Source organism: Lycium barbarum, chromosome 11, assembly GCF_019175385.1.
Source record: "Lycium barbarum isolate Lr01 chromosome 11, ASM1917538v2, whole genome shotgun sequence".
Classification (NCBI taxonomy): Eukaryota; Viridiplantae; Streptophyta; class Magnoliopsida; order Solanales; family Solanaceae; genus Lycium; species Lycium barbarum.
In genome coordinates this window covers 122908445-122935914 of record NC_083347.1, presented here as the reverse complement: position 1 = coordinate 122935914, position 27470 = coordinate 122908445, and the positions used below count along the sequence as shown (strand labels likewise).

At 31.6% G+C, this 27470-nt stretch overlaps 1 protein-coding gene across 1 annotated transcript; it reads right to left on the bottom strand.

Annotated features, from left to right (window-relative positions):
• Positions 1-476: 476 nt before the first annotated feature.
• LOC132618348 (uncharacterized) lies at positions 477-3032 on the bottom strand. Its single transcript, XM_060333412.1, has 2 exons — positions 2500-3032; positions 477-1852 (listed from the first exon to the last, which is right to left on the bottom strand). The coding sequence occupies exons 1-2, from the start codon at positions 2887-2889 to the stop codon at positions 707-709; spliced, it is 1536 nt and encodes a 511-aa protein (XP_060189395.1). The 5' UTR covers positions 2890-3032; the 3' UTR covers positions 477-706.
• Between the last annotated feature and the right edge of the window lie 24438 nt (positions 3033-27470).

Here is a 27470-nt window from a genome sequence, read left to right as displayed (position 1 = left end):
TCACTCGTTTGTGTGCTGTCATTTATTGGCTACTTGTTGATGCTAATAACTAAGACCAACTAGCTAGTTAGGAACTTAGGATGACATGGAATCTCTAAGAATCACTAAAGAAGATTAAGTTAGTTACGAATTTCGTCGTGAATCCATCGTTAAATTGTTCGTAGCTAACTCAATTTATTGATAACTTGTTGCTAAATTAGATTAGCGACAGATTTTGTAGTTTAGCTCTAACAATTTGTGCGTCCCTTATTCCTATTTTTTTAGTAGTGAATGTTCTAAGACTTCTTAATCTATTATATTAAAAAAAGATTACTCCTAAGAGTTGCTTTGAAGTGTTAGGAAGAAGTAGAAGAGGAATATATGTAAACAGTACAATAAGCTGAATTGGTCTATGGTGAAACTTCCCTGTTATCAAAGAATGGGAATTTTTTTAGAAATTGGAAATGAAAAAATAGATGGAGAAAATCAAAGTTTTTTCAGGAGAAGACATACCAATCAACAACAAGACAAACCATATAATTTTGAGAAGTTCTGCTAAAGAAAACCAAATAGCAGAATAGTTTACAACATTGTAAACATTAAAACAATAATCATCAAATTTAATGAAAAGAGTGACCTAAACAACATGACCCCCTAATTCCTCAATAGCATCAACATATCATTCTTCTTGCAACTGGGCCTGAAAAATCTAATTGGGCTTGGGCTTTCAATGCCATGATCTGCTAGCAGTTGATGGGCTTTTGTACTTGTTGTTATGACTTCTCTTTTGAGGCTTCCCACAAATGCATTGGCATTCATACCCACAAATATTACCAAAGCAAGAAAACAAGCTACTCCCTCCATCCGAACGCCTTCTCCCGTGGCGCCCGGTCGAACGGTAGCTGCTCGAGCCCGTCCCTCGGTCGTATACTGGTGGAAGTTCGGTCCTCCACCTCTCGAGCTTGGACCGGAGCCCCTCGGTGCTCTCATCGAGGCTCCAACCATCCAACACTGAGCTCTTTTTGTCATCCAATAATGGGTATCTCTTTTCATCAACCAATAATGCAGCAGCCACTTCAGATGCTGAAGGCCCAATTTCTGATTCAGACAATGGGCCTCCATACACAAACTTGCCATTCTGCATTGGGCTTTTTGGGCCTCCAAACTCATTTCCACTATTCTTCACAATGGGCTTTGTAACAGATTGTTCATCCATTACTTTAGTTGTTGATGGGTCAATGTCAGGGCCTTTTCCATTTGGGGGCTCATTTTTGTTGCCCATTTCCAACTCAATAAGTTTGAGTTTGGGTTTGGGCTTGGGCTTTTCACTATTGGGCCTATCATAAATAGATGACCCTTTGCTCACAATAGAATCACTTAGAACAGAACTTGTCTTACCTTTTTTACCTTCTCTTTTTGATTTCTCCTTTATTAGCTCTGCTCCACTAATAACAGAACTTGCTTTTCCCTTTTTTTTCATCATATGAGTTGGAGGCTCAAATGAAATACTAAGTATTGAACTCTCTTTTTCTTGATCTTTAGCCTTTGATTTTGAGGGAATAGCAACTATTGAACTATTACCCATAGAAATGTCATCAAACGTGACTCGTTCGCTACGTTCACTCTTTGTCCGGCGTAACATAGGTTTTAAAGTATCATCATCGTTGTTGTCGTTGTTGTTGCTAGTGGTGTTGGTGTTGTTCTGTTTGATCTCGTTATTGCGTGGAAGATGTGTGTCTTCTTCCATTAAATCGCGATATCCAACTGCTGACGTGCTCATTTGTCTGTACAATGGCATACTTCTCATCGAGCCATCGAGCAACGCCACACCAATATTTAGTATACCCTGAGGACGCCCTGATGGACGACGAACCTACATACACCAAAATAGATATGTAGACATTCAAATGTCAATTAACATAAGGTAAAATTGATGATTGAAGAACAATAGAACCATATGATCACATGTATTGCAACTAATCCCCATATCCACAAACTAATTTATTTATAAACATTAACTTCATAACTCTTAGCAACATGTAGTACTTTTATAATAAATTAACTTATACAGTATCTTGGTATTTAACTTATAATTTGTAATTTTAACCTATTGTCACACACCAGGAGCCTTGGAACAACAATAGCCTTGGAACAACAATAAAGTTATTTATATATGCTGAATTATAGGTCACGGTTCGAGTCATGAAATTAACCATTTGTGTTCATGTTAATTAGCTGGCAAGTTGCCCACATTACACCCAAAAGGATGAGGCCCTTTTCCAAACCCCAGGTAAAAGGGGGTAAAAACGTGAAATTCTTTATAGAGAAAATTAAAAGAAAAGAAGAAGACATTCAGAAAGGCATATTGGAACCAAAAAGAGAGAATACAATAGAGAGGAGATCCAAGAATAAGTCAAATTGTTGTACGTGCATGCATGCATGCAACTTTACGTATGCAGGTAAACATCTATTGAACATACGTAGAAACTAAAAACCAAAAAAAAAAAAAAATGTATAAACCTGAAGTGCAACAAAACGCATTCCAAGATGGTGAGGACGGTGGTGAGTTCGAATAGGAGGGATTAGGTTTCCGACGAGGACACGAACCGTTCCGACGAGAGAGTCCCGGAACCAATGGACGGAATAAATCTCAATGTGGACGGCAGAGTTGTCCTGTCGGAGGAATTCCTCGTCCACACGAAAAACAAACTTGTCGTTCCACGTAGGGTTGTTGCCACCTTCGACATCAACACCCGTGGCGAGTTTCCGTGTAGGGTGGACCCATGCGGCGGCGTAGGTTTTCATTTTCTTGGACAAGGGTTCCAAGTCCTGCGCTGAAATGACGTTTATTTCCAAGAGTTGGAACGGTTTCATGATCCCCATGTTCTTGGAAATTGGCGGCATTTTCATGATGTGACGGTCGCGAACGTGATCGTGGTGGTGGGATGAGGAGGTTTTTCTCGTCGTCCGTTAAGAAAGGGACGACAAGGGAAAAGTTTTGGGTTGACGTGCTGGAGACCCCAAGTGAAATTGGGGTTAGAGAAGGAGGTGATTTTTCGAGAGAACATTAAGGGTCGCAGTATATACAATAAAGAAAATAATTAGAATCAATTTGTATTTTAGACGATATAGCGTCTTGACGCATTTGGAGGATTTTCCTTTTTATTGTTAAATGTTGTTAGGTTACAAAGGCATTACTATGGACCTCATTTTTAGGCAAGACTTTTGTTATACGTGGAACTTTCGTTAAAGCATTTATTAGTCTCCTTTGACTTGTTTATTTAATTTCCTGAACATTTGTTGTACAAATATACCATTATCATTTTACTCCCGTTGCGAACCATTTGCACCAATAATAATGTTTACAATTCTGATATTATCAAATCACTCAACAGATATCTGAGGCTACTTCGTAAAAATGAAATTCATAATGTTTACAATTATGATATTATCAAATCACTCAAAAGAAATCTGAGGCTACTTCGTAAAAATGAAATTCATAATTTTGTAAAATGAGATAATACCTAGCTACGATAACAGCTAATATAATAATGTTATTGTGATATTTTTACCATATCTTATACATAAGTTAAAAGCGATATGATTAGTTGGTATTCCCATCAAAGGGCTTATGTTCTGACAGCTAATGGAAAATATTCCATTTCAGCCTATGGACCTATGGTACAATGTTGGGTTAGCAAAGAAGAATGAGAGTTGCTGATTTAATATGGAGCAATGTACTTCAACCTAGACATAGCTTCATTGTTTGGCTTGTTGTGCAGGACAGATTACTCTCACAAAGGATAGGCTTTAAAGACTGCATATTCTTGTAGACAACACTAAATGTAGCTTGTGTGATGCTCAGGCCATTGAAAGACAAGTTCATTTGTCCTCTGATTGTGCTTGGACCAGGAGAATCTTCTATGCTATTGTACATTGGGCAGGAGTGCAAATACCAACAGGAAGCTAAACGGGTGTTGGCAAGAATCATAGAAGACAACGATCTTTGATGGAGGAGATGGAATTCATGAGGCAAACTATCCCAGCATTTTCTGACAACCCAAATGCTGGAGTCAAAAGGTTCGGAGGGACACCCCCGACACCAACTGTTAGAAACAATACACCAAGTGGAGACCGAGTGGAGGGTAGAACCGTTGAGGGTGAAGACGCATCCAAGAGTGAGTCCGACCAAGATTATTTAGTCATTCCAACGGTTGTTTCCCATACATTTTCTCTGTTGCTCCACTAAAATACAACTTCCAATTTTTCTTTTTCTTTTTTTTCATTTTTATTTTGTGGGGGTAACGATTATAAAAAGATCAAGTATAAAGGGGGTGTAATTAGGACCAGTTATCGTTTGAGGGGATAATGATTATAAAAAGTCAAGTACAAGGGGTAAAAGAATAAAACACACTAAGTTTAGGGAGTCTTTAGGTATTCTGCCTTAATTTTAAACTATGATATGTGTCCCCCCTCCAAGTAAGAACTTGGAAAATAACGGAGACAATGAGATATGGAGAGGAGCCGGATCTCTCAGTCATTGGGGGAGATGTTGAAATTTTTGTTGGTTAGTAATGACTCTCTTTTTGTTTCTTTTTTAATTTATGGAGCTTATAGACCATAGAGGTATATGACCCTCTGTATACATGGACACATATCACAAAAGCGATCCGTTATATTTTATAGAGAGTGATTTAATAAATTCACCAAATTAATTATACTACCATTTTCTTCCTTGTCTTTCCACTTATAACAATACATGAAAACAGAAGAGGAAAATAATGCTTTAAAAATCTTGACAGGGAATCGATTGCAACAAACAATGTGAAAATCATTATCTTGGAAAAAAAATTCTGGTGTAGATGGATCCTTAATGACTCCTACGGGAGTTTAATATTAAAAGGTTATTTTTTTCAATATATTAGTAGCGACATGAAAGAAATAAAAAAAGATAACAGAATTTTAACGGAGTTAATATTTGTGTAGGAATTTCATAGTACAGGAGTATTAAGTTTTTTGTTTTAAAATATATATAGGGCGTGTCTCTGTTTCTGAGTCATTATACATGGGCGTTTAACGTATTTAACTCTAAAATTAGTTGTATCTTTCTAACATAAATGGTTAAAGGTTTATAAATATTTAATTACTTGTTTTCAAATATATTGCATGCTTAAAATACAATTTCAATTTTTAAATATTTATTTACCCACTTTTGAGATTACACTAAGTATGTTGTTATTGTTGTTGTTTGAACTTCATTTTGAACTTTATAGTCCAGTGCACTAAGCTCCTGCTATGCACAGGATTCAGAGAAGAACCGGACCACAAGGGTCTATTGTACGTAGCCTTACCCTGTATTTCTGCAAGAGACTATTTCCACATCTCGAACTCGTAACTTTACCAATTATGCTAATTAGGCTCTCCTTCACAAGCACTATAAACGATTAGTATATTTCAGATAATTAATCTATGAAAGAAAATTACAACATTTTAATAATTATTTGCCGCATTAAGTAATTACGGTTAAAGCAGATTCTTCAAACTAAATCAACAAATTAAAGATTTCAAGTAATATATATATGTACATGAGTGTATCTATTTTATTTTATATTTTTTAAATAAAATATTTACCAAATAATAATAATATAAAATGTAAAAATGATATAAATAGCCCTCAGGGCTTTGGTTTAGTCGTATGAAAGCAACACATGATGTGTGACTCCAACCCACGTTATGGGTTCGAACGCAGCCACATACAAAGCCCAGTAAAATATTGGAGAAAGGTAGAGGGACGAGTCCATTATACAAAGAATTTTGAACCATGAATCATTGCCCGCTGAGACTTCTTAATTAGTTATAAGAAGATATAAATATGAATCTCTCAAGAGAAGTTAGATAGAAGGAGAATTAAACATTTAGTGGAATAAAATTTCAAGCATTTATCAAGATGAGCAAATACTGTAGGGATTTTAATAGCTCTCAGTTGGTTGACTACCTGAACTTTCACCTTATTAGTGAGGGTTCGAATTTCGAAGTTGTAATTTTCTTCCCAATCCCCCTTTACCCTACCCGCTATGTAATAAAAAAAGAATTTTAAAAAGAAAAAAGAAAAAAAGATGAGCAAACACTTTGTAAATTAATAACTCAAACTGGTAAAAATAAAATTAAAAAAACCCTAATTAATCTCCAAATACCTTCACATAGCTGATCACTATTCTTCCTTATCAGAACATCATTATTCTCTGCAGCATTTTTGATGACTCAGAATTATACAATTTATTACAAGGATTTGTAGACATAGTATTAATTAATCAATCAGCCAAAGAAATTATATTGTTGAATTGAATTGCTACGCAGACAAATAAATTGGACGGTCACTAATTCATTGATCAATAGAAAACTTATAAAATTAAGTAGATGCGGATTTAAGATTTGAAGTTTATAGGTCATTACAATTAGTGACGGAGGCCGAATTTTCAATAAGAAGATTCAAAATACATAAAAGTAAACACGTGGAAGTAAGTCAAGCAGATTCAACATCTATTATACATATACTACCAGAAAATCGCTAATTTCCTATGAAATCCGTTGGACTATGGTTCATCGCTAACGTTTTCACATTTGAGACTGTGGCTAAACTTTGATTGTCAGCTCAAAATTAGGCTAAATAATTAGCAATCACGTTCACTGTATGCATTGAGATCATTTAAGGGGAAAATACTCTCTATCAAAAATTTTCTGTATCCAGGGCTCGAATCCGAGGAAATCATATCTATCCCACTACAAGCCTTTGGCGGTTAAAAAGCACCCATCTACTAACTCGTATATTAAGAAATTCTTAGAATAATTTAAACTTCAAATCTAAAATCATTTCTAGAATCAACCCAGTAATCATCTTTTCAATCATATTTTGCGAGAAGCTTCTCCATTTTTGGCAGAATTTGGATGTCATCAATTGGTCCACATATGTATAATATGATTTTGTTGGTCGGATTTAGGTGAGATTGTTCCCCGTTTTTACCCCACATATATGCATAATTGATTTTTTTGGGTCGCAATAATTAAGTTAAGAAGTGAAAGAGATATACATTGTAACAACATCATTGGTTCCGAAATTTTCTGATAGCTATAGCGAATGTCTGTTATAAGAAAATCTTTTAAAGATGAAAGTATATATTCATATAATTTTTTTTTCATAAATAATGCAATAAAGTATCAAAATGTTTGATTAAAATCTCAAGACCTATTATTGGTAATCTTAGAGATTCTATTTCTATAAAAATTATTAATTACTATATATTATCAAACAAAGAAGATAACTATTATAAGGGATAATTTTACAAAAAAAGTATTGTTATAAAGATGGTTGTTGCTATTATAGGTAAAATATTGCTATAGAGTGGTAAAATGTAACGTAAAAAATCAGTTCCGAGAAAAACTTGACTATTATAGAGGGGTGTTATTATATAAGGATGTTATTATAGAGAGGTCTGACCGTATAATGGGCCATTTATGTCAAATATTTCAATGTGCTAATAGTTAACCTTATCTTATTACTAGTTGTACGAGGCCTGTGCTAAGCCCGGGCCCAAACTCAATATATAAAAATAATAATTCTATTAATTAAGCTATTATAATTTACATTATATTTTTCTACTACATGATTAATTTAATTGCAGTTAATCATGTTTTTTTTGATAAATTTCATAATTAATAAACTTTATTAGTCAAATAATTGGATAAGTTTCAAAAAGAATTATAAGTAAGCAAGTTTAGCAGGAAAATTTGCAAATACCAAAGGGATATGTGATTCGATACTGTATAAGCTAACAAGATAAATTATGATAATTGCAACCTTTTTTATGAACCTGTGAGCACACGATTTTTAGTTATAGATAGAGAAAATTTCTTTTGATAGTTATTAAATTTTGATGCATTAGTTTATGTTTCATGAGTTATGCTAGTTAAATGTGGTGATTTAAACTTAAGTTTAGAAAAAAATCAAGAAAAAACTTAAATTCATTAGAATGAACCTCGGAATTTTTTTTAGTTCTTACCAAATAAGAGATTTCAAAGACAATTTGATATTGGCCGATAATGCTACCTTCATTTTCAAACACTATAGGACACCATTTAATAATTTCGACTTTTAATATTTGTAATGCAACATATATAATATATAACCTCATACAATTATCAAAATTTAGAATAGTTTTAACCTCTTCATTACCCAATCTAACAAAAAAAAAAAAAAAAATTGTCCTTTTTTCCCCAAAAGATGCCAATTTATTGATTTTTGAAAACATTTGATGCGCTCTAAGTTAATCTACTAAAACTCATTGCACTTACCTTTCTTAATACAAATTTTACAAAAGAACAAAAACAAAATGACTTGTGCATACAAAGGAATTAAAGTTCAAACAAAAACCTTAATTGAAATATATTTTTCTTTAAAAAAAAAATATTATTCATGATAAAAGATTTTAATTTAGTAATTTCAAATATTTTTTACCAACTATTTTTTTTATTAAACCCATTAAAGAATGAGTTTTGATTTTATTTAAATAAAAACATAAAGTGTGGCGCATTAGTCACGGATGAAATAAATACTTAAAACACACTTAAACTAACAATCTTATATAATAATTACAATTTCAAATAAGTATGTTTAAAAAACTTTTGCTGATGATAGAATTTTTTAGTTTAAACTTATACTTACCTTGAACTCATTTTAAGATTTTAATATTACATTTTTGTTTGGATAAATGGATTTTACATAATTAAAATGATAGATAAGGTCCTCTTGTTAAGTTTAAACAACTAATCCCTTCGTTCCCTTTTACTAATCTAATATCGGAAAAGGGTCAAAACTGCCCTTAGCATATCGGAAATGGCTAAAAAAATGCCCCAATTTTACTTATTGGATCAAATTTGCGCTTTCTTTCATCTATTGGATAAAAAATTCTTTTAGTTTATTAAAAATCGTCTTATTTACATCCGTTGGTGATCCGGTGATAACTAGTCGGGTCTATAGAAATTGTGTGGTGGTGATTTGAGACCATCATACTATGACTTACCTATATGAGTTGAAAAAGGTAGATTTTGATGTCATTATGAGTATAGATTGGTTGACTTCTTGCTCTGCCAGTGTTGATTGTAGAACTAAAATAGTTTGTTTCCAGTTTCCGGAAGAATTGTAATTCTTGAACTGAAATGCACCTGTTAGTGTTTTGATTACCCTAAAGGTCGTTAGCATCATATACTTACCATCTCCACACAGCGGCGAAGCGACAACCCGACAAGGGTGTTCAACCGAACACCCTTCGCCGAAAAATTATATCGTGTAGACATGTAAGTTATTACGTATTACAGACATATATTACATATTGAACACCCTTAATATATAGATTATATGAATTTGAACATCCTTAAAAAAAATTCTAGCTCCGCCACTGTCTCCACATGACTACATGGAATTGTTAGTTGGGTAACCAAATGTCAAGTCATTCACACCCTCGACTTGGGTTTCAATTTTTAAACATAACATATGCCACATTGCACGTAAAATTATTTTGACTATATATTTAATTACTGTACGCCATGACATTCTAATCTAAAATTTCCAAAATAAATTAAAGATAACCTATCTTGAAATGTCGCACATAATTTGTTTTGATGGTGATATACAGTAACACAGGTACTCCAAATGCTTTGAAATATCAACTCCTGCAACACACATGAACATTATATTCATGAGATACCAAGAGGTAGAAGTGCATATACCAGTAAAAAATCCCATATCCACACTCCGATCAAGGCCTTTACAGAAACTATGATACTCAACCATACAACTCCCATTAATTACTCATAACCAGAACATTGATACTCAATTAAACCACACAATTTCAGCTCAGCTTAGGGCATGCATGAACCAATAGGCACTACAACACAAGGCATATGTTGCTACAAAATACATTGTAGCTAAATATAAAAAATTTCGTGGCTAAACACTTTAGCCACGAAAAAAATTTCCGTAGCATTCGTAGCAATATGTAGCGTAGCTAAAAGTTAGCTACAAACTTTACATGATCCGTGGCTAAGGATTAATACTTATTGCTACGAATTTTTTGTGTTGTAGCTATGATGGTAAGAAATTTTTGCCACGAAAAATATATTTGTAGCAAGTGATTTTATTCTTTTGCCACGACAAAATAAATTTTGTGGCTATCTTTATGCTTTAGCCATGAAGTGATATATTGTGGCAAAAGATGTAATTTATTTTGCCACAAAAATTAAAATATATAGCTATGCTTACATATTAGCCTCTTGTTATTAATATGTATTTATGTCTAGCTACAAACTCAAAATTTCATAGCTAGAAATTGGCATAAGATCCATGGATATATTTTTATTATATATTAAATTATAAATTATTGATATAAATTTATTTATTAGTAGCGATAAAACTTTTCATTGCAAATCTATTGCTATTTTTCCAGATTAAATATTTTCAATGGTTCCACATCCATACATATTATGAACATTAACAACATAATAAGCTTAAGGTATGACTTAATTCATACAAAAAATACACAAATATATAACTAAAGTTCAAGGCATTCATAATACACAATACTTCCAAATCATACATAATGAGATTGTAGAACAAAACTAGATAGGCTAGATAGTAACAAATATTACAAACTATGTACAACATGTTATACATTTCAACCACAATCCGTAAAATTCTAAAGTTTCTCATATCCAAAAAAAAAAATAAAAAAAAAATAGGGCATTTGTCTGGGATTTGTGATGCTGCAACCCTCTCGATGATCTTCTTGCATTCAGGGAAAGGATGAAGTAGGTTTTTCCTGCATCAATATGCTGAAAGCCTGAAACAATGAACCAAAAATACTTTGTCACAAACTTATATCTGAATCATAAAATAAAAATAACGGATATAAATACATTTTATGTATCTCCATACCATTAACAAATGTCTGCAAAATCATTTTTCCTCCTCTCTAACTCTTGTCATTAAAATGCATTTGTAAATTCAGAAATTAAACTAACAATCAGCACAATAAGAATGAGCCAACTCCCCAAAAAAAAAATTAATACAAAGATGAAGTTTGCTAAGTAACGATAATAGAATCTCAAGAAAAAAAAAGATTATGTCTTGACAATTCTTTTACAAGAATCTTAACATATAACAAAATGAAAAAACAAGAAGTACAATATACAGATCTTTGTAATTGGAAGAGAGAAGCGCCGATCATCGCTGGTCGAAAGGTCTATTGGCTTTCTTGCTTATGCGGTACTTCGAAGGCTAAGCCTCAGACAAAAAGGGAAAAGTAATAGAGGGGGTGTGGAGGCTGGAAAGGGAGAGGATTGGAGGAAGATGTTTAGGTTTTGAAGATTTTATTTTGGACAATTGCCCTAGCCTTTATGGCCATTTAACTTATTCACTACTATATTTTACTTTTCTTTCCTTCTATAATAGTGTACGTAAATGAAAGTAAATGCAAGTACTAACAAATATTAGTAAGAAAATTACTTCTCAAGATATCCTAAATAATAACTCCGTATAGTTTGCATTAAGTAAAATAGGAAAAACCAACTACTATATGATATCGTTAATCTTTGCATATGGTCCTATTTCAATTATATTAAATTCTTAAATTTATATTCTTAATTAGATTTATAACGATTAAGTTTTAAAATAGTATTTTCCTTCTATAATAGTACGTAAATGAAAGTAAATGCAAGTACTAACATATATTAGTAAGAAAATTACTTCTGAAGATATCCTAAATAATAACTACATATAATTTGCATTAAGTAAAATAGGAAAAACCAACTACTATATGATATTGTTAATTTTTGCATATGGTCCTATTTCAATTATATTAAATTCTTAATTTTATATTCTTAATTAGATTTATAACGATTAAGTTTTAAAATAGTACTATAAATCTAACCTTTATTCTTATTTAAATTGAATATATTTAGTAATAAGTATAAAAGATACATGGAAAATAGTTAATTTGATATCTTAGTTATTCAAATGTAATTTAAATTAATTATATGGAACATATATAAAAATATATATAATTTGATTAATGATAAATTATTGAAATAACAAAGGACCATATCATTATAACGTTTTTTCTCATCTAGATCAAATATAATTAGTTGTACAATATAATTGGGTACAAGCTTCTAATTGTTTAAATTCTAGTCTATAATTAGTTATAGTTGTTTACTATCAGTTAGATATCATTCAATTCTTCTTTTAATTATAATTGGAACTTACATGTAATACTTATTTAATAAGAATTTATAATATAATTTATGTTTTGATTACATACAACAACAACAACAAGCCCAGTATAATCTCACTGAGTGGGGTCTGGGGAGGGTAGAGTGTACGCAGACCTAACCCCCACCTTGAAAGGTAGGGCGGCTGTTTCCGAAAGACCCTCGGCTCAAGAGAGGAGAAAAAGAGAGGAAAAGACAAAAGGTTAGATATGGTCAAGCGTATCGAAAACAATATGAAAGCAAGAAATAACAAGAAATAACAAAACAAGAACGTCATGGTAAAAGGAGTATCAACTGCTATAGATAACTATGAAAATGAAACAATGAGAGTAAATAAGTCATTCGAAACCAACAGATACTCGCAGAAATCAAGATACAAGAAACTATAGAACAACATAATTACTCTTAAGGGAGGATAAACGCGACTACCTACTATCCTTCTACCCTAATATGAGTCCTCCATACCCTCCTATCTAAGGTCATGTCCTCCGTAAGCAGGGAATGCTCCATGTCCTGTCTAATCACTTCCCCCCAATACTTCTTCGGCCTACCTCTACCTCTTCTGAAACCGTCGCTGGCCAACCTCTCGCACCTCCGCACTGGGGCATTTTCATCTCTCCGCATCACATGCCCAAACCATTTCAGTCTCGCTTCTCGCATCTTGTCTTCCACTGAGGCTATTCCAACCTTGTCTCGGATGACTTCATTCCTAATCCTATCACTCCTAGTGTGCCCACACATCCACCGCAGCATTCTCATTTCCGCCACTTTCATCTTCTGAACATGCGATTTCTTGACTGGCCAACACTCCGCCCCATACAACATAGCTGGTTTAACCACCACTTTGTAGAACTTGCCTTTGAGTTTCGGTGGCACCTTCTTATCACACAACACTCCGGAGGCAAGCCTCCATTTCATCCATCCCGCACCAATACGATGTGTGACGTCATCATCAATCTATATTTTGATTACATGTTTGGCCAAATTTCTAAAATACTTTACTTATTTTTTGGGAATGTTTTTGTCAAAATAGCTTTTCAAAAGTATGTTTGGAGAAAAAGTTATTTGTGTTTGAACAATTCATTTGATAGGTGCTTTTTTAGTATGTGATAAAAATATTGTATTTGACGAATCTTTTCAAAAAGTGATTTTACGTATTAAATTGTGAAAGTGATACTAGAAAATGATTTTTAGAAGAGTTTAAGGAAGTTTTTTATTTATTTAGGAAAAATTTAACACATAAATAAAAAAAACATTTTAAGGTATTTAATCAAATATAAATATAGTTAAGCCCAAAAAGGGAGGAGAGAACAATTTGTATTTATATTTGAGAGATATATTAGCTATATTAATTATATGTAGTTTTACAAATATAATTTTCTTGGACGGATAATTTTGTCTTGAAATAATTAACTTTCTGCTTTGCTTTTAAAAAAAAAATTATAACTTTTTCCTAAAATAAGAAAAAACTGTTTCTATTGTTACTGCAAAACACTTTTTGATTTTGGCCAAACACCTCAAATCTCTAAAAAGAAAAGTGTGTTAATATCAAAAAGTACTTTTGGCTCGCTAAAAGCAGCTTGCAGTAATTATTTAGAGATGAGTTCTTAGATAAGTGAAATTATTTTAAATTATTTAAGATAATTAAGGTCGACCCATACATAAATTTATCTACAACTAATAAAGTCTTCAATATATAAATACTTGTCTAAAATAAGTGCTTAGACATATAAAGTTATTCTAAATACTTATTTAAAAATTATAAAGGACTAAGAAATACATAAATTTATAGATATTAATAACAATTTGAATTTTACATATAAAATCATAGAAAATATTAGTAATTTGAACTTAGAATTAATACCTATTTAATAAGAATTATTATATAGTTAGTTTCTTATATGGACTTAGAGATTAGCCATATTAATTTCTTAATAGTTAGTGTAAATTAATAAAATAAAATTATGTAAGAATTTGTATAAATAAAAATATGAGTGATAAAGAATCTTGATGGAAAAAAAAAAGAAGATATTTCGTCAATATTTCGGCATGCGTTAACGCAAAAATTAGTAATAAATTTCATTTTAGTCGTAAATTCCTCATTATTTTAATATTTATTAATTTTTTTCTCTCTATTTATTGAGTGATGAAAATATAAATCCATCATTATTCAATCTATGCAACTATGAAATGTCAATTAAAACTTATTACTATAAATTTAACAAAACTAAATCCACCAACACCATCACAAAAAGTTTCAATTGTATGAGCACTTATTTAAATCATTTTTTTTTATGTATATGAAATTTCTTTTAAGTGCTTATTAGGACTAATTAAGGATCATATACATAATATCTCTACAACTATTAAATCTTCAATACAAATATACACTTTTTGAGAAAAAGTGATCACACGTAAGAAATTACTCTATTTTAAAATAATTAAATACCAGATATATAAATTGATTCTACATGTAAATTTATAAATTAACGTAAAAAATAACAAGTTACAATGAAATAAAATATGCATGATAAGTTTTGAATTTACAAGTAGGTACAAATAATCGTTTAATGAAGATTACTTTTTTTCATTTTATTTGAATGTTAATTCATTGTTTAATTTATAGACAATAACTATTTTCTATCATTTAGAAAATATCTAAATTTTATGTTTAATTTATTTTCATAACTTAACCTTGTTAGACCATCTCTTATAATGATTTCGTAATAAATATAAACATATTAATTTTGTATAGTTAATTTATTGTGGTTAAAATACGACTATTGCAATGGTAACCTCACGAGCATAGCAAAAATTATAGTTAACTATGGAATTTTATTGTCACTCTAAATTTGTAGTTATTCATTTTGTCATGACAAATAATTGTAATTATTAAGCAAATTATTTTTACTTTTTTCAAATATAACTTGAAGAAAAAATATTTATTTAGCTACAAGATTTTTTGTCAAATAATTTAATATGGCTAAAAGATTACTATTGCTACAACAAATTTCAACTCGTGGTAAAAAATAATGATTAGCTGGAAATTTTATCACAACAATGAATTCCTGGCCATATCATGTTGTCATGATAAATAATTGTAGATATTAAGCCTACTTTTGCCACGGTTACTTAGTACTCGAAGCAAAATTATCTATTTAGCTATAATATTTTGTTTTAAATAACTCTTTGTGGCTAAAAGGTTACTATTGCTACAGTAAGTTTCAACTTGTGACAAAATTAATGATTAGCTATGAAATTTTATTATAGCAAAAGGCCCGTGGCTATATAATTTAGCTATTGCCACAATTTTTAGAACTTGAAGCAAAAGTATCTATTTAGCTACAAGATTTTGTTTTAAATAATTTATTGTGGCTAAAAGGCTACTATTGCTATGGTAACTTATATCGCGTGGCAAAAACTTATGATCAGCTACAAAATTTACTGTAGCAATAAATTTTGTAGCTATATAGGTAAATATTGCCACGATTGTTAGCAATTATAGCAAAACTGACGAATTAGCTTTGTCAATTAAATTTTCGTGGCTAAGAAATTTTACGAATTTGTAGATAGCCATGGAATTCAAATTTCCGTGGCTATTACTAGGTATTAGTCACGATTTTTAAATTCATAGCTAAAATTTCGTAGGTATATATGCCTTATGTTGTAGTGAGGGAGTGATAGAGAAACAGGAGCCAGCAGCAAGCTTCCAAAACATATTGGCACATGGTATCATATATTTTTCCTTCTGTTAGCAGATGTTTTTTGTTTTTTGGTGATACGTGGCTTTTGAATGGCAGGGTATTTATAGAAAGTGGACACGTTGTTTAGAATTAGAACTGAAATAACTGGCTTGCCCTTAAATTTAAATTGAATACCATTAAGCAGCTATATAGAAAAGAAAAATTTCTTTATTTTCTCTTTGAATTCTTTGAGGTAATGTTTGGTTGCTGAATTTTATTGGGTTGGAATCTGTGGTGCTAATTATCTATACTATATTAAAAGTGTGAAGGGCCTTAGAAATATTGATTGAACTTTTTGTCCTTCATTAAAAGACTCTACAATAGACAAAATTGTCATTTATTATTTCTTTTAAATTATTATTACAAAATTTTCATTTATATATCTTTTAAATTATTATTAATTAAATCCTAATCGTAATCATGTAGAGGAATTAAAATTCTATTAGGGTTAGAAAAACCCATCTATTTATAAAAGGCTTGTGCCCCATATGTATGTTCAATGTCTTCATTCTTGTAAGTACTCCTCAACTTTTTTGATCTTATAATTCTTTGAAATATATTTCTTTCTTTGTTGAAATATAATAATAAAGCTAATGTTTACCCTTTTCCTGTGTTTGTAATCTTTATCATTTTGGGTTCTTATGAGTTATTTTCTAATCAATTTATCTTGATTAAGGTATTATACTTCATCTTATATTTAGTTCAATCCTTTTGCTTTTTCCCCAATCAATGTATTCATTGTTTTATATGGATATTTTCAGAAGTGTAAAGTCACGTAGAGTAAGTTTCAAACGATAAGTTTACATAATAAATTTTATATTTGATTGTTGTATCTGTTTATCTTTTTTTTTTTTTTGTTATTTCTTTTGACAACTTCCAAATCGATAAGTTTACATCATAAATTTTATATTTGATAGTTGTATTTGTTAATCTTTATATTTTCTATTTATTTTTATGCTATTTCTTTAACAACATATACTTTTAGAAGTGTAAAGTCACGCCGAATAAGTTTCAAACCAATTAGTTTACATAATAAAATTTTATATTTGATTGTTGTATCGGTTATCATATATTTATGGTATGTAGTTTTTTTTTTTTTGCATGAATTGTTGGGTTTAATTGATAGGTTGAATGAGAAATGGAGGGAAAAGAAGTGGAGAGAAAAATGAGTTGTTCTCTCTTGCTTTATAAAATAAGCATTTGTCCCTCATAGGTGGTGGAAAGAAAAGTTCTCCTACTTAAAAGTAGAAGCACTCATTTGTGTTGCTAAAGGGTCAAGAAGAGGGTCTCCCCTCGCGCTGTCTTCGTCTCTCAGCTCGGCTTCGGTTTCGGATTTGGTCAAATGATTTGATTGATAATATTTTTGGACCAAATTTCCTTCTCAACGGAATTTTTCTGAAAGGTTGCAAACCTTTTCCCAAACAAGCTATATATTTCTGTTGATCCCCGGAATTTTTAGTTACGAAATTTTCTGATATTTTTCTTCTTTGTTTCCTGCACTTCGTAAAACCTTTCTGTGATATACTACCTTCGAGTGGTTCGTAGTCATCAGAATTTGCTATACCGCTATTTTGGTGAGTAAATCGTTCTATCCTGGGAGGAAAGATTCCAATACCTCGGGTACATTAAGGGGAATAATTTCCTTAAGGGCACACTGTGAATTCAATGGGCTCGATTTCATTTTTCCATACAATTAACATACTGTTCATAGTATTTTTAGTTTCTGCTAATTTCGATTTTCCAGTTTGTAGAATCTGTGCAGTTTCTGTTTTTCCTGTTACTGTTACAAAGTATTTGTTGCAATACAGATCTAATAACAATCTTAAGGAAATTATTGCTTATATATTTTAATATGTATCCTGTTTTGGAGACTAAAACCTTATGGTTTTCTACTCCGTTGAAAATTTTCAACTCCAACTTGAAGAACATAAAAAACTTCGTTGGATTATTAAAGTTCATAACAGTGACGCGATTTGAAGAACATAAAAACTTCATAGTGAAAATCCTCCTGCTACTAAAGAAGAAATGCCTGAAAACCAGCGCTTTATGATTACTGAGGCTTGGAAGCATACAATTTTTTTTTGTGCAAAGGATACATCCTTAGTGCACTAGATGATGATCTGTATAATGTCTACAGTTCTGCCAAAACTTCAAAAGAATTATGGCTTGCGCTCGAAAAGAAGTATAAAACTGAAGATGCATGCTTAAAAAAATTCGTGGTTGCCATGTTTCTTGACTACAAGATGACAGACAGTAAAACTGTTGGAACCCAAGTTCAAGAACTCCAAGTCCTTATCCATGACCTTATTGCCGAAGGTATGGTGATCAACGAGGCATTTCAAGTGGCTGTTGTGATTGAGAAGTTGCCTCCTTCATGAAGAGACTTTAAGAACTATCTGAAACACAAGCGTAAGGAAATGTCGCTGGAAGATCTTGTGATTCGCTTGAAGATTGAGGAAGATAATAAAGTTGCTGAAAAGAAGTCGCGTGGAAATTCAACGATTATGGGAGCGAACATCGTTGAAGAAGCTGCTCTAAAGAATAAGAAAAGGAAGAAACCTTTTGGAAAGAGTAAGGAGCAGAACAAGAAAAAAATCAAGGGAAATTGCTATAATTGTGGGAAAGCTGGCCACAAATCCCCAGATTGTCGTCTCTCGAAAAAGGACAAGAACAAGAGACAAGCCAATATAGTGGAGAAGAATGATGACATGGATGATCTGTGTACAATGCTGTCAGAGTGCAATTTGGTTGGAAACCCAAAGGAGTGGTGGCTTGATTCTGGTGCCACTCGACATGTTTGCGCTGTAAAAGAAGCATTTGCAACCTACGCTCCCGCTGGACTCGAAGAGGAACTGTTTATGGGAAATCCTGCAACAGCCAAGGTTGAAGGATATGGGAAGATGACTTCCGGAAAGGTGCTGACTCTCAACAACATTTTGCACGTTCCAACAACTAGGAAGAATTTAGTTTCAGCCGGACTACTCGTCAAAAACGGTTTTAAGTGCGTGCTGGTTAGTGAAAAAATTGTAATAAGTAAGAATGATATGTTCATAGGAAAGGGCTACCTCACCGAGGGCCTTTTCAAACTCAATGTAATGGTTGTCGACAGTATTAATAAGAATTCAGCTTCGTCTTACTTATTGGATTCAAATGATTTATGGCATGTTCGTTTAGGGCACGTCAACTACAAAACCTTGCAAAAATTGATTAATTTAGAAGTATTGCCTAAATTTGAGTGTAATAAATCATTGTGTGAAATATGTGTTGAATCTAAGTTTCTTAAACATCCATATAAGTCTATTGATAGGAGTTCAAATCCTTCAGACTTAATCCACACAAATATATGTGATATGAAGTCAATACCATCTCGCGGTGGGAAAAAATATTTTATAACTTTTATTGACAATTGCACTTGATATTGTTATGTGTATTTTCTTAATAGTAAGGATGAAGCAATTGATGCATTTAAGCAATACAAAAACGTAGTGGAAAATCAATTGAATAAAAAGATAAAATTGATTAGAAGTGATAGGGGTGGAGAATACGAATCTCTTTTTGCAGAGATATTTTAGAATATGGAATTATTCATCAAACTACTGCCCCCTGCACACCACAATCAAATGGAATTGCGGAAAGCAAAAACTGAACATTAAAGGAAATGATAAATGCTTTATTAATAAGTTTCGATTTACCGCAGAGCTTGTGGGGAGAAGTTATCCTTACAGTTAATCGAATACTCAACAAGGTGTCCCACAGCAAAACACAATCAATTCCATATGAACTATGGAAAGGAAGAAAACCCAACTTAAAAGATTTCAAAGTGTGGGGGTGTTTAGCAAAGGTCCAAGTTCCTTTACCCAAAAAGATAAAAATCGAACCAAAAATCGTGGATTGTGTTTTTATTGGCTATGCTACAAACAGCAAAGCTTGTCGGTTTTTGGTTCACAAATCGGACAATCCCGAAATTCATGTTAATACGGTAATTGAATCAGATAATGTTGAATTCTTTGAAAAAATTTATCCGTATAAAACTGAATGTGAGTCGTCAAGTGAAAGATCTAACGGACGCGGGAAGAACCAAAGGAAAGTAAACCAAGTGAAGAGGATCCAAGGCGTAGCAAACACCAAAGGACATCTACTTCCTTTAGACCAGATTTTGTGACATTCTTGCTTGAAAATGAGCCTCAAACATTTAAAGCAGCAATGTCTTCTTCTGATTCAGCAATTTGGAAAGAGGCAGTCAATAGTGAGATTGAATCAATTTTAAACAACCATACATGAAAATTGGTTGATCTTCCTCCTGGAAATAAACCTTTAGGATCAAAATGGATTTTTAAAAGGAAAATGAAAGCTGATAGCACTATTGACAAATATAAGGCAAGACTTGTGGTCAAAGGTTATAGACAAAAAGAAAGCCTTGATTACTTTGACGCATATTCGCCGGTAACAAGGATAACATCTATTAAGGTGTTAGTGGCACTGGCAGCCGTATATGGTCGTGAAATCCATCAAATGGATGTCAAGACAGCTTTCTTAAAATTGAAGGAAAAAATTTACATGGAACAACCTGAGGGTTTTGTGTTCCTGGTAAAGAAAGGAAAGTGTGCAAACTTGTTAAGTCACTTTACGGACTTAAACAAGCATGCAAAATTTGACCAACCAATTTTGGCAAATGGATTCAAGATTAATGAGTGTGACAAATTTGTTTACATTAAAAATACTCCAAATCATGAAGTCATTGTTTGTTTATATGTTGATGACATGTTGATAATGAGCAGAGATATTGTTGATGTAAATGCTACGAAGCGTATGCTTGCTAGCAGATTTAATATGAAAGACTTAGGAGTTGCTGATTGGCTCTTAGGAATTAGGATCCATAAAACTCCACAAGGTCTAGCATTATCACAATCACATTATATTGAAAGGGTACTTGACAAGTTCAAGTATTTAAATTTCAATATTGCAAAGACTCCAATTGATGTAAGTTTTGCACTTCAAAAGAATGAAGGTGAAAGTGACTCACAATTGGACTGTGCACGAGTTTTGGAAAGTTTGATGTATATTATGAATTGTACACAACCAGATATAGCATGTGCTATTAGCAAACTGAGTCGATTCACGAGTAATCTCAATCAAACTCATTGGATGGCAATGAAACGAGTCTTGGGGTATTTGAAATACACCAAAAACTATGCTTTGCATTATCATAAATATCCCACAGTAATTGAGGGATATAGTGATGCAAACTGGATCACCGGATCATCTGAAGTTAAATCCACGAGTGGATATGTTTTCACCGTTGGTGAAGGAGCAGTGTCTTGGAAATCATCTAAACAAACATGCATCGCCCGCTCTACAATGGAATCTGAATTTATAGCTTTAGACAAGGCTGGTGAAGAAGTTGAATGGCTCCGAAATTTTTTGGAAGATATTCCATTTTGGCCCAAACCTTTGGCATGTATACATTGTGATAGCCAAGCGACAATAGGTAGGGCAGGGAGCGTTATGTATAACGGAAAATCGCGTCACATTCGATGGCGACACAATACCGTTAGAAAACTACTCTCTAGTGGTGTTATCACTATTGACTACGTAAAGTCAAGAGATAACGTATCGGATCCGCTAACAAAAGGCCTATCTAGAGAGGATGTTGAAAGATCATCGAAAGGAATGGGGTTAAGGCCTAGGACAAGTCATCACGGCGGTAACTCTACCTAGTAGACTGGAGATCCCAAGAACTAGGTTCAAAGAGATCAAACAAAGTTATGAATGACGGTTCAACATTGTCAAATAATCAATCCATTCTCTCGATGATGACAATGTTCAGAAACAAGGATAAAACCTTAAGGCTTTTTAATGAGTTAATAAAGCATTAAAGTTTTTTAATGATTGTTTAAGTCTGGCAGAACATGACCAGATAGTGTGTCTATAGGACTACACGTTTAAAAATCACCTATGTGAGTGTGAAGTATAAGTCGCTTCAAGGGGAATGATGGTAAAGGCCCATTCTCTATGCATTCACGAAACCAGGCGGTGTTCATGGCTGAAACGAACACAACCGTGAGAACTATAGATGGCTGAGGGTTAATTGTGTGACTTATGTTGTCTAGTTATACAACAAAGTTCGACGGTTCAAAGATATCACATCTACCGATTGATCGAGTATATCCGATATAAGTTCACTACAGAAAGTTCAAAGGGAAACCTACTTATCCAGATGCAATTAATCTTCGCTTGTATATCACACACTTGTCCGTGCATTCCTTCATGTGGGGATTGTTGGGTTTAATTGATAGGTTGAATGAGAAATGGAAGGAAAAGAAGTGGAGGGAAAAATGAGTGGTTCCCTCTTGCTTTATGAAATAAGCATTTGTCCCTCATAGGTGGTGGAAAGAAAAGTTCTCCTGCTTAAAAGTATAAGCACTCCTTTGTGTTGCTAAAGGGTCAAGAAGAGGGTCTCCCCTCGCGTCGTCGTCGTCGCTCGGCTTCGGCTTCGACTTCGGTCAAATGATCTGATTGATTGATAATCTTTTTGGACCAAATTTCCTTTAATTTTAATTATTTAATTAATTATTATTTATTTAATTAATTAATTAAAGAGTCCTGACCTGCGACCCGACCTGTTTTATTTCTTTCCCGGATTAATTTAAAACATTTCCCTCCATTTTTCAATGGATTTTTTCTAAAAGGTTGCAAACTTTTCTGAAAAGTTGCAAACCTTTTCCCAAACAGGAAATTTATGATATTCTTCTTCTTTCTTCTTTGCACTTCGTAAAACCTTTCGTGTGATGTACTACCTTCGAGTGTTTCGTAGTCATCGGAATTTGCTGTATCGCTATTTTGGTGAGTAAATCGTTCTATCCTGGGAGGAAAGATTCCAATACCTCGGGTACATTGAAGGGAATAATTTCCTTCTGTGAATTCAGTGGGCTCGATTTCATTTTTCCATACAATTAACATATTGTTCATAGTATTTTCAGTTTCTGCTAATTTCGATTTTCCAGTTTGTAGAATTTGTGCAGTTTCTGTTTTTCCTGTTACTGTTTCAAAGTATTTGTTGCAATACAGATTTAATAACACGAATTGCCCTTCATTTGGTGTGGTCTTTAATTTTTGCCCTTCAAATTGGTAATCTTTAATTTTTACCCCTCACCTAACACCCCGAGGGTGTGGGTTTGAACATCAGCTCAGTAAAAAAAAACCCGCAAGGCAGAATTTCGTAAATCTGTCAAGCAAAATTCTGCCTGTACCATGTAAATTCTGCCTGAAGGGCAAAATTTAAAGACCACCATTTTGAGGGTAAAAATTAAAGACCACCCTAGCGAAGGCCAATCCTGCAAATTGTTGCTAATGCTATACGCATAACAAAAGTTTCTCTTCTTTGTTTATTTTGGTTCACTTTTATGTGTTTTTATTTGCTAATAAAAGATAATTTTCTACCATGATTTGGTTTTACTTTTTTTAATCCTTTATTTTGTAATGTTGAAAACTTGAAATATGTTAATTTATGCGTGCCTTAAAAATGTTGATTGAGTTTTTTGTCCTTCATTAAAAGACTTTATAACATACAAAATTATCGTTTAAATTTTTTCTCAAATTAATCTATACTATATTAATTTAATTATTCCCCTAATATTTAGTGATAGACATTTAATTATCAAATCCTAAAATTAAGGACTTCTTCCCATTCATTTTAGGTTTTGGAGCCCCCACTCTGAATGTTTTTCACCTACTTGCAATTTCTGGTAGAAGTAGGAGTTTTTTTCCCCTCTGACAGTGAAGTGTTTAGACATAGTTGGAAACAAATTATAAGGAAGAATCTTAAAAAAGGAAAAATTAAGGATAATGAGAAAGACAAGAATTCTTCCATTACGGGTATTCTAATTTAAATTGCAATGTACATTTACCTTATTAATATTTCATCTTACATGTAATGAATTTTGAAAAATTAAATTCTTTTAAAAAATATCCTTAGCAATATATATAGTTCAACTTGTCCTAATTATTATAACGGAGTATTTTCAACAAATTTCATTATTTAGGAGCCGTTTGGACATGGTTGAAATCATGATTGAAACCATGTTTGGACATGTAATTTGGATTTCTTAAGTTGTATTTTTTCTTATAGACATAAAAAAAACCCTCACAAGTTGTGAAAACTATCAAAATATTCTCAATTCTTATACAATTTTACCAAATGAGCAAGTTATATTTCATAACAAAATTAATACGTTACTAGAAGGCCTTTCTAAAAAATACAACATCAATTGATCAAACTTTAGTTCAATAAAAAAGAAAATTTAGCACGGATAGTAATGTAATTACTCTTTAATATAATCCTTAAACATGGTAAACATAAATAAAGGTTCGTAAATGGTTGTTGGGAGTAATTGTTAAAAATATCTACCAACTTATGGGTCTTTTTTAACAAAATATAAATTTATGGATTAAATTTTATATTTAAAATTTTTGAAACCCCAAATCATGCCTTTTTGGATGATTTGGGATTTCAAACCATGAGATGAAATGCATGTCCAAACGCTGATTTCATCTCATGATTACAAACTATGGTTCAAAATCGCATGTCCAAACGCCTACTTAATGTTAGAAATATATTGATATGGGAATTTTCAAGTGAAAAGAAACACAAAAGATATCAACAACAATTATCAGATGAGCGAATTAATGCCTTTATAACAATAAAGAAGAGAGAAAAATGGACAAAAAGCAAGGCTAAATAGAGTAATATCTTTCGATGATAAATTTGTGACTCTTGATTCTTTATGAACCCTAATCATAAATATGTTCACATTTATCATATTGAAACTTCCAAATTTTATTAATTTTTATATTATAACGCAAACACGTTTCTTTAATATTATTTTTAAAAAATTATTCTCATTGGTACATGGAACACGCGTACGCTTAGACTAGTTTTACTAATAAGGAAAAGAATCACACACTCCCACATTTTATTTTAGTTTTAGTTTTTATCTCTCGTATTTAAAGCATTTACATTATAATTGCCCAATAAAATTAAAGTGAAAGAGGTTCACACTGTAACTGTCACATTACGTTAATTAAAAGAGGTATATTTATAGTTTTCTATTTCTAAGTCCCCAAACTCGTAGTATAGACCTGAAATGGGAGCTCTGACATTATTTATTATTTTAATTATTTCTTTTTTCATATTCTTAGTTAGCTCTTGATTTATGTATAATGATATTTATTGTAGTTATTCACTCTTTTCCCAAAATGGACAATATGACGAGGTCCAAGTTAATCTCAAAAAATATTTATACTTGTGATTTAGTCAAAATTTTTTTTATTATTATTATTACTATTATTATTATTATTATGATGATGATGATGATGATGATGATGATGATGATGATGATGATGTAAGAGCCCGTTTGGATTGACTTATAAGTTGCTTATAAGCTGTTTTCAGTTTTTTTTGAGTGTTTGACTGATCAGCTTAAAGTCATTTTGTGCTTAAAATAAGCTCAACAAAATAATTGCGCCTATTTGACTAAACTTATCTAAAGCAACTTATAAGCTGAAAACAGCTTATAAGCCAAAAAAAAAAAAAGTTAAGACTATCTCAACTTATTTTTTTTAGCTTATAAGTTGTTTGCAGCTTATAGGCATAAGCCCATCCAAACAGGCTCTAAATAGATGAAATCAAACTCTACTTCTATATTGACTAAATTTATCGGAGGACTGATTAAAAATTTCACTAAATTTTTTTACTTATCGAGCGAAGCGTGTTCAATTATCACTAGTTACTGATCAATAGAAAACTTATAAAATTAAGTAGATACGAATTCAAGATTTGAAGTTTATGGGTTATTACAATTAGTGGCAGGGAAAATTTTTCAGTAAGGAGATTCAAAACATATAAAAGTAAGCACACGGAAGTAAGTCAAACAGATACATATACTAACGGACAATCCATAATTTCCTATGAAATCTGTCTATTTGGCTCGTCGATAACATTTTCACATTTGAGACCATGACTAAACTTTGATTGTCAACTCAAAATTAGGCTGAATATTTAGCCATCACATCCAGTATATGCATTGAGGTCATTTAAGGGGAAAATACTTTCTATCAATTTTTTTTTTTTATATTCAAATCTTAAATCCGAGATCTCTAATAATTAAACATGAATAAATCATATCTATCCCACTACAAGTCTTTTGGCGGTTAAAAGGCACCCATATACTAACACATATATTAAGAATTCTAACAATAATTTAAACTTCAAATCTAAAATCATTTCTAAAATCAACCCAATAAGCATCCTTTCAATCATAATTTGCGAGAAGCTTCTCCATTTTTGTTAGAATTTGGATGTCGTCAATTGGTCCACATATGTATAACTAGATGGCTTATGCCCGTGTTGCGCACGGACCCAACACTTCGGATTATAGTGTATCTATGTATATGTAGTTATGTTTAAATAACATATATATATATATATATATATATATATATATATATATATATATATACTATATTCAAAATACGATTAATATAACATTTTAGTTTGTGCTGCATATCTAAAACTTATTTTATTTGTATTTTCTACGAAAACTTATTAATACTTTTTAAAAGAGAAGACTTGTTTAAAATAAAATTATTTTTCTCTCTTTGAGATAAAATAATAGCAATATTTAAGCATCGGTTGATATTTTCAATTTTAATTCGATTAATTTAAAAGTGTAAAATACTTATTATTTTTTAACAAATTTTGATTTGGATAATTTTAATTCACATTATTAAATTAATTTTACATGTTTGAAACGAAAAAAATAGAAATTAATTTTCTATTTAAACGAAGAAATGCTATTTATTAATTTTTTAGTAAATATTTTCGGTTTAACTCATTTTACTTGTCATGTTGTCTTTTGCATAATTTTTTAAAAAACGTGAATTAGAATTATAATTTGACTAATTTATCTTATTCATTATTTGATCTTCATTAGATATTAATCTCTTTTCACATTTATTAGAGTAAGAATAAAAATAAAAAAGTAATTAAATTGTATCTTATTTTTTAAATATATATATATATTTTAAGTATATTTATTTTAGTAAACATAATAAATAAATGACATGGCGGAATAGCAAATTCTGCAATTAAATATTTTGAAGAAAAGTAATAATATGAGGTCAATGTTTTTTACTGTGCAATAATTTCATTTGCTCTCACTAATGGGTTATATACATGTGGCAATGAATCCACTATTATTGACCTGATGGGGATACTTTGGGGATTACATGAATATTGTTTGATCTTTTAGTATATGGGGTGAACGGTTTTTTTTTTTTTTGACGTTGCCTTTTTTTTTTTTAATATGGGTCCATTTTTTTTTCATGAATATTTTAATATGGGTCCATTTACACCCACAAATGGGTTGA

What these genes read in the sequence shown, in the direction of transcription:
- LOC132618348 (XM_060333412.1), bottom strand. Translation starts at nt 2,889, where the DNA reads ATGAAAATGCCGCCAATTTCCAAGAACATGGGGATCATGAAACCGTTC. An exon ending in TGCGTTTTGTTGCACTTCAG is followed by an intron (nt 1,853 to 2,499) that starts GTTTATACATTT and finishes TGGTGTATGTAG; the next exon opens with GTTCGTCGTCCATCAGGGCG.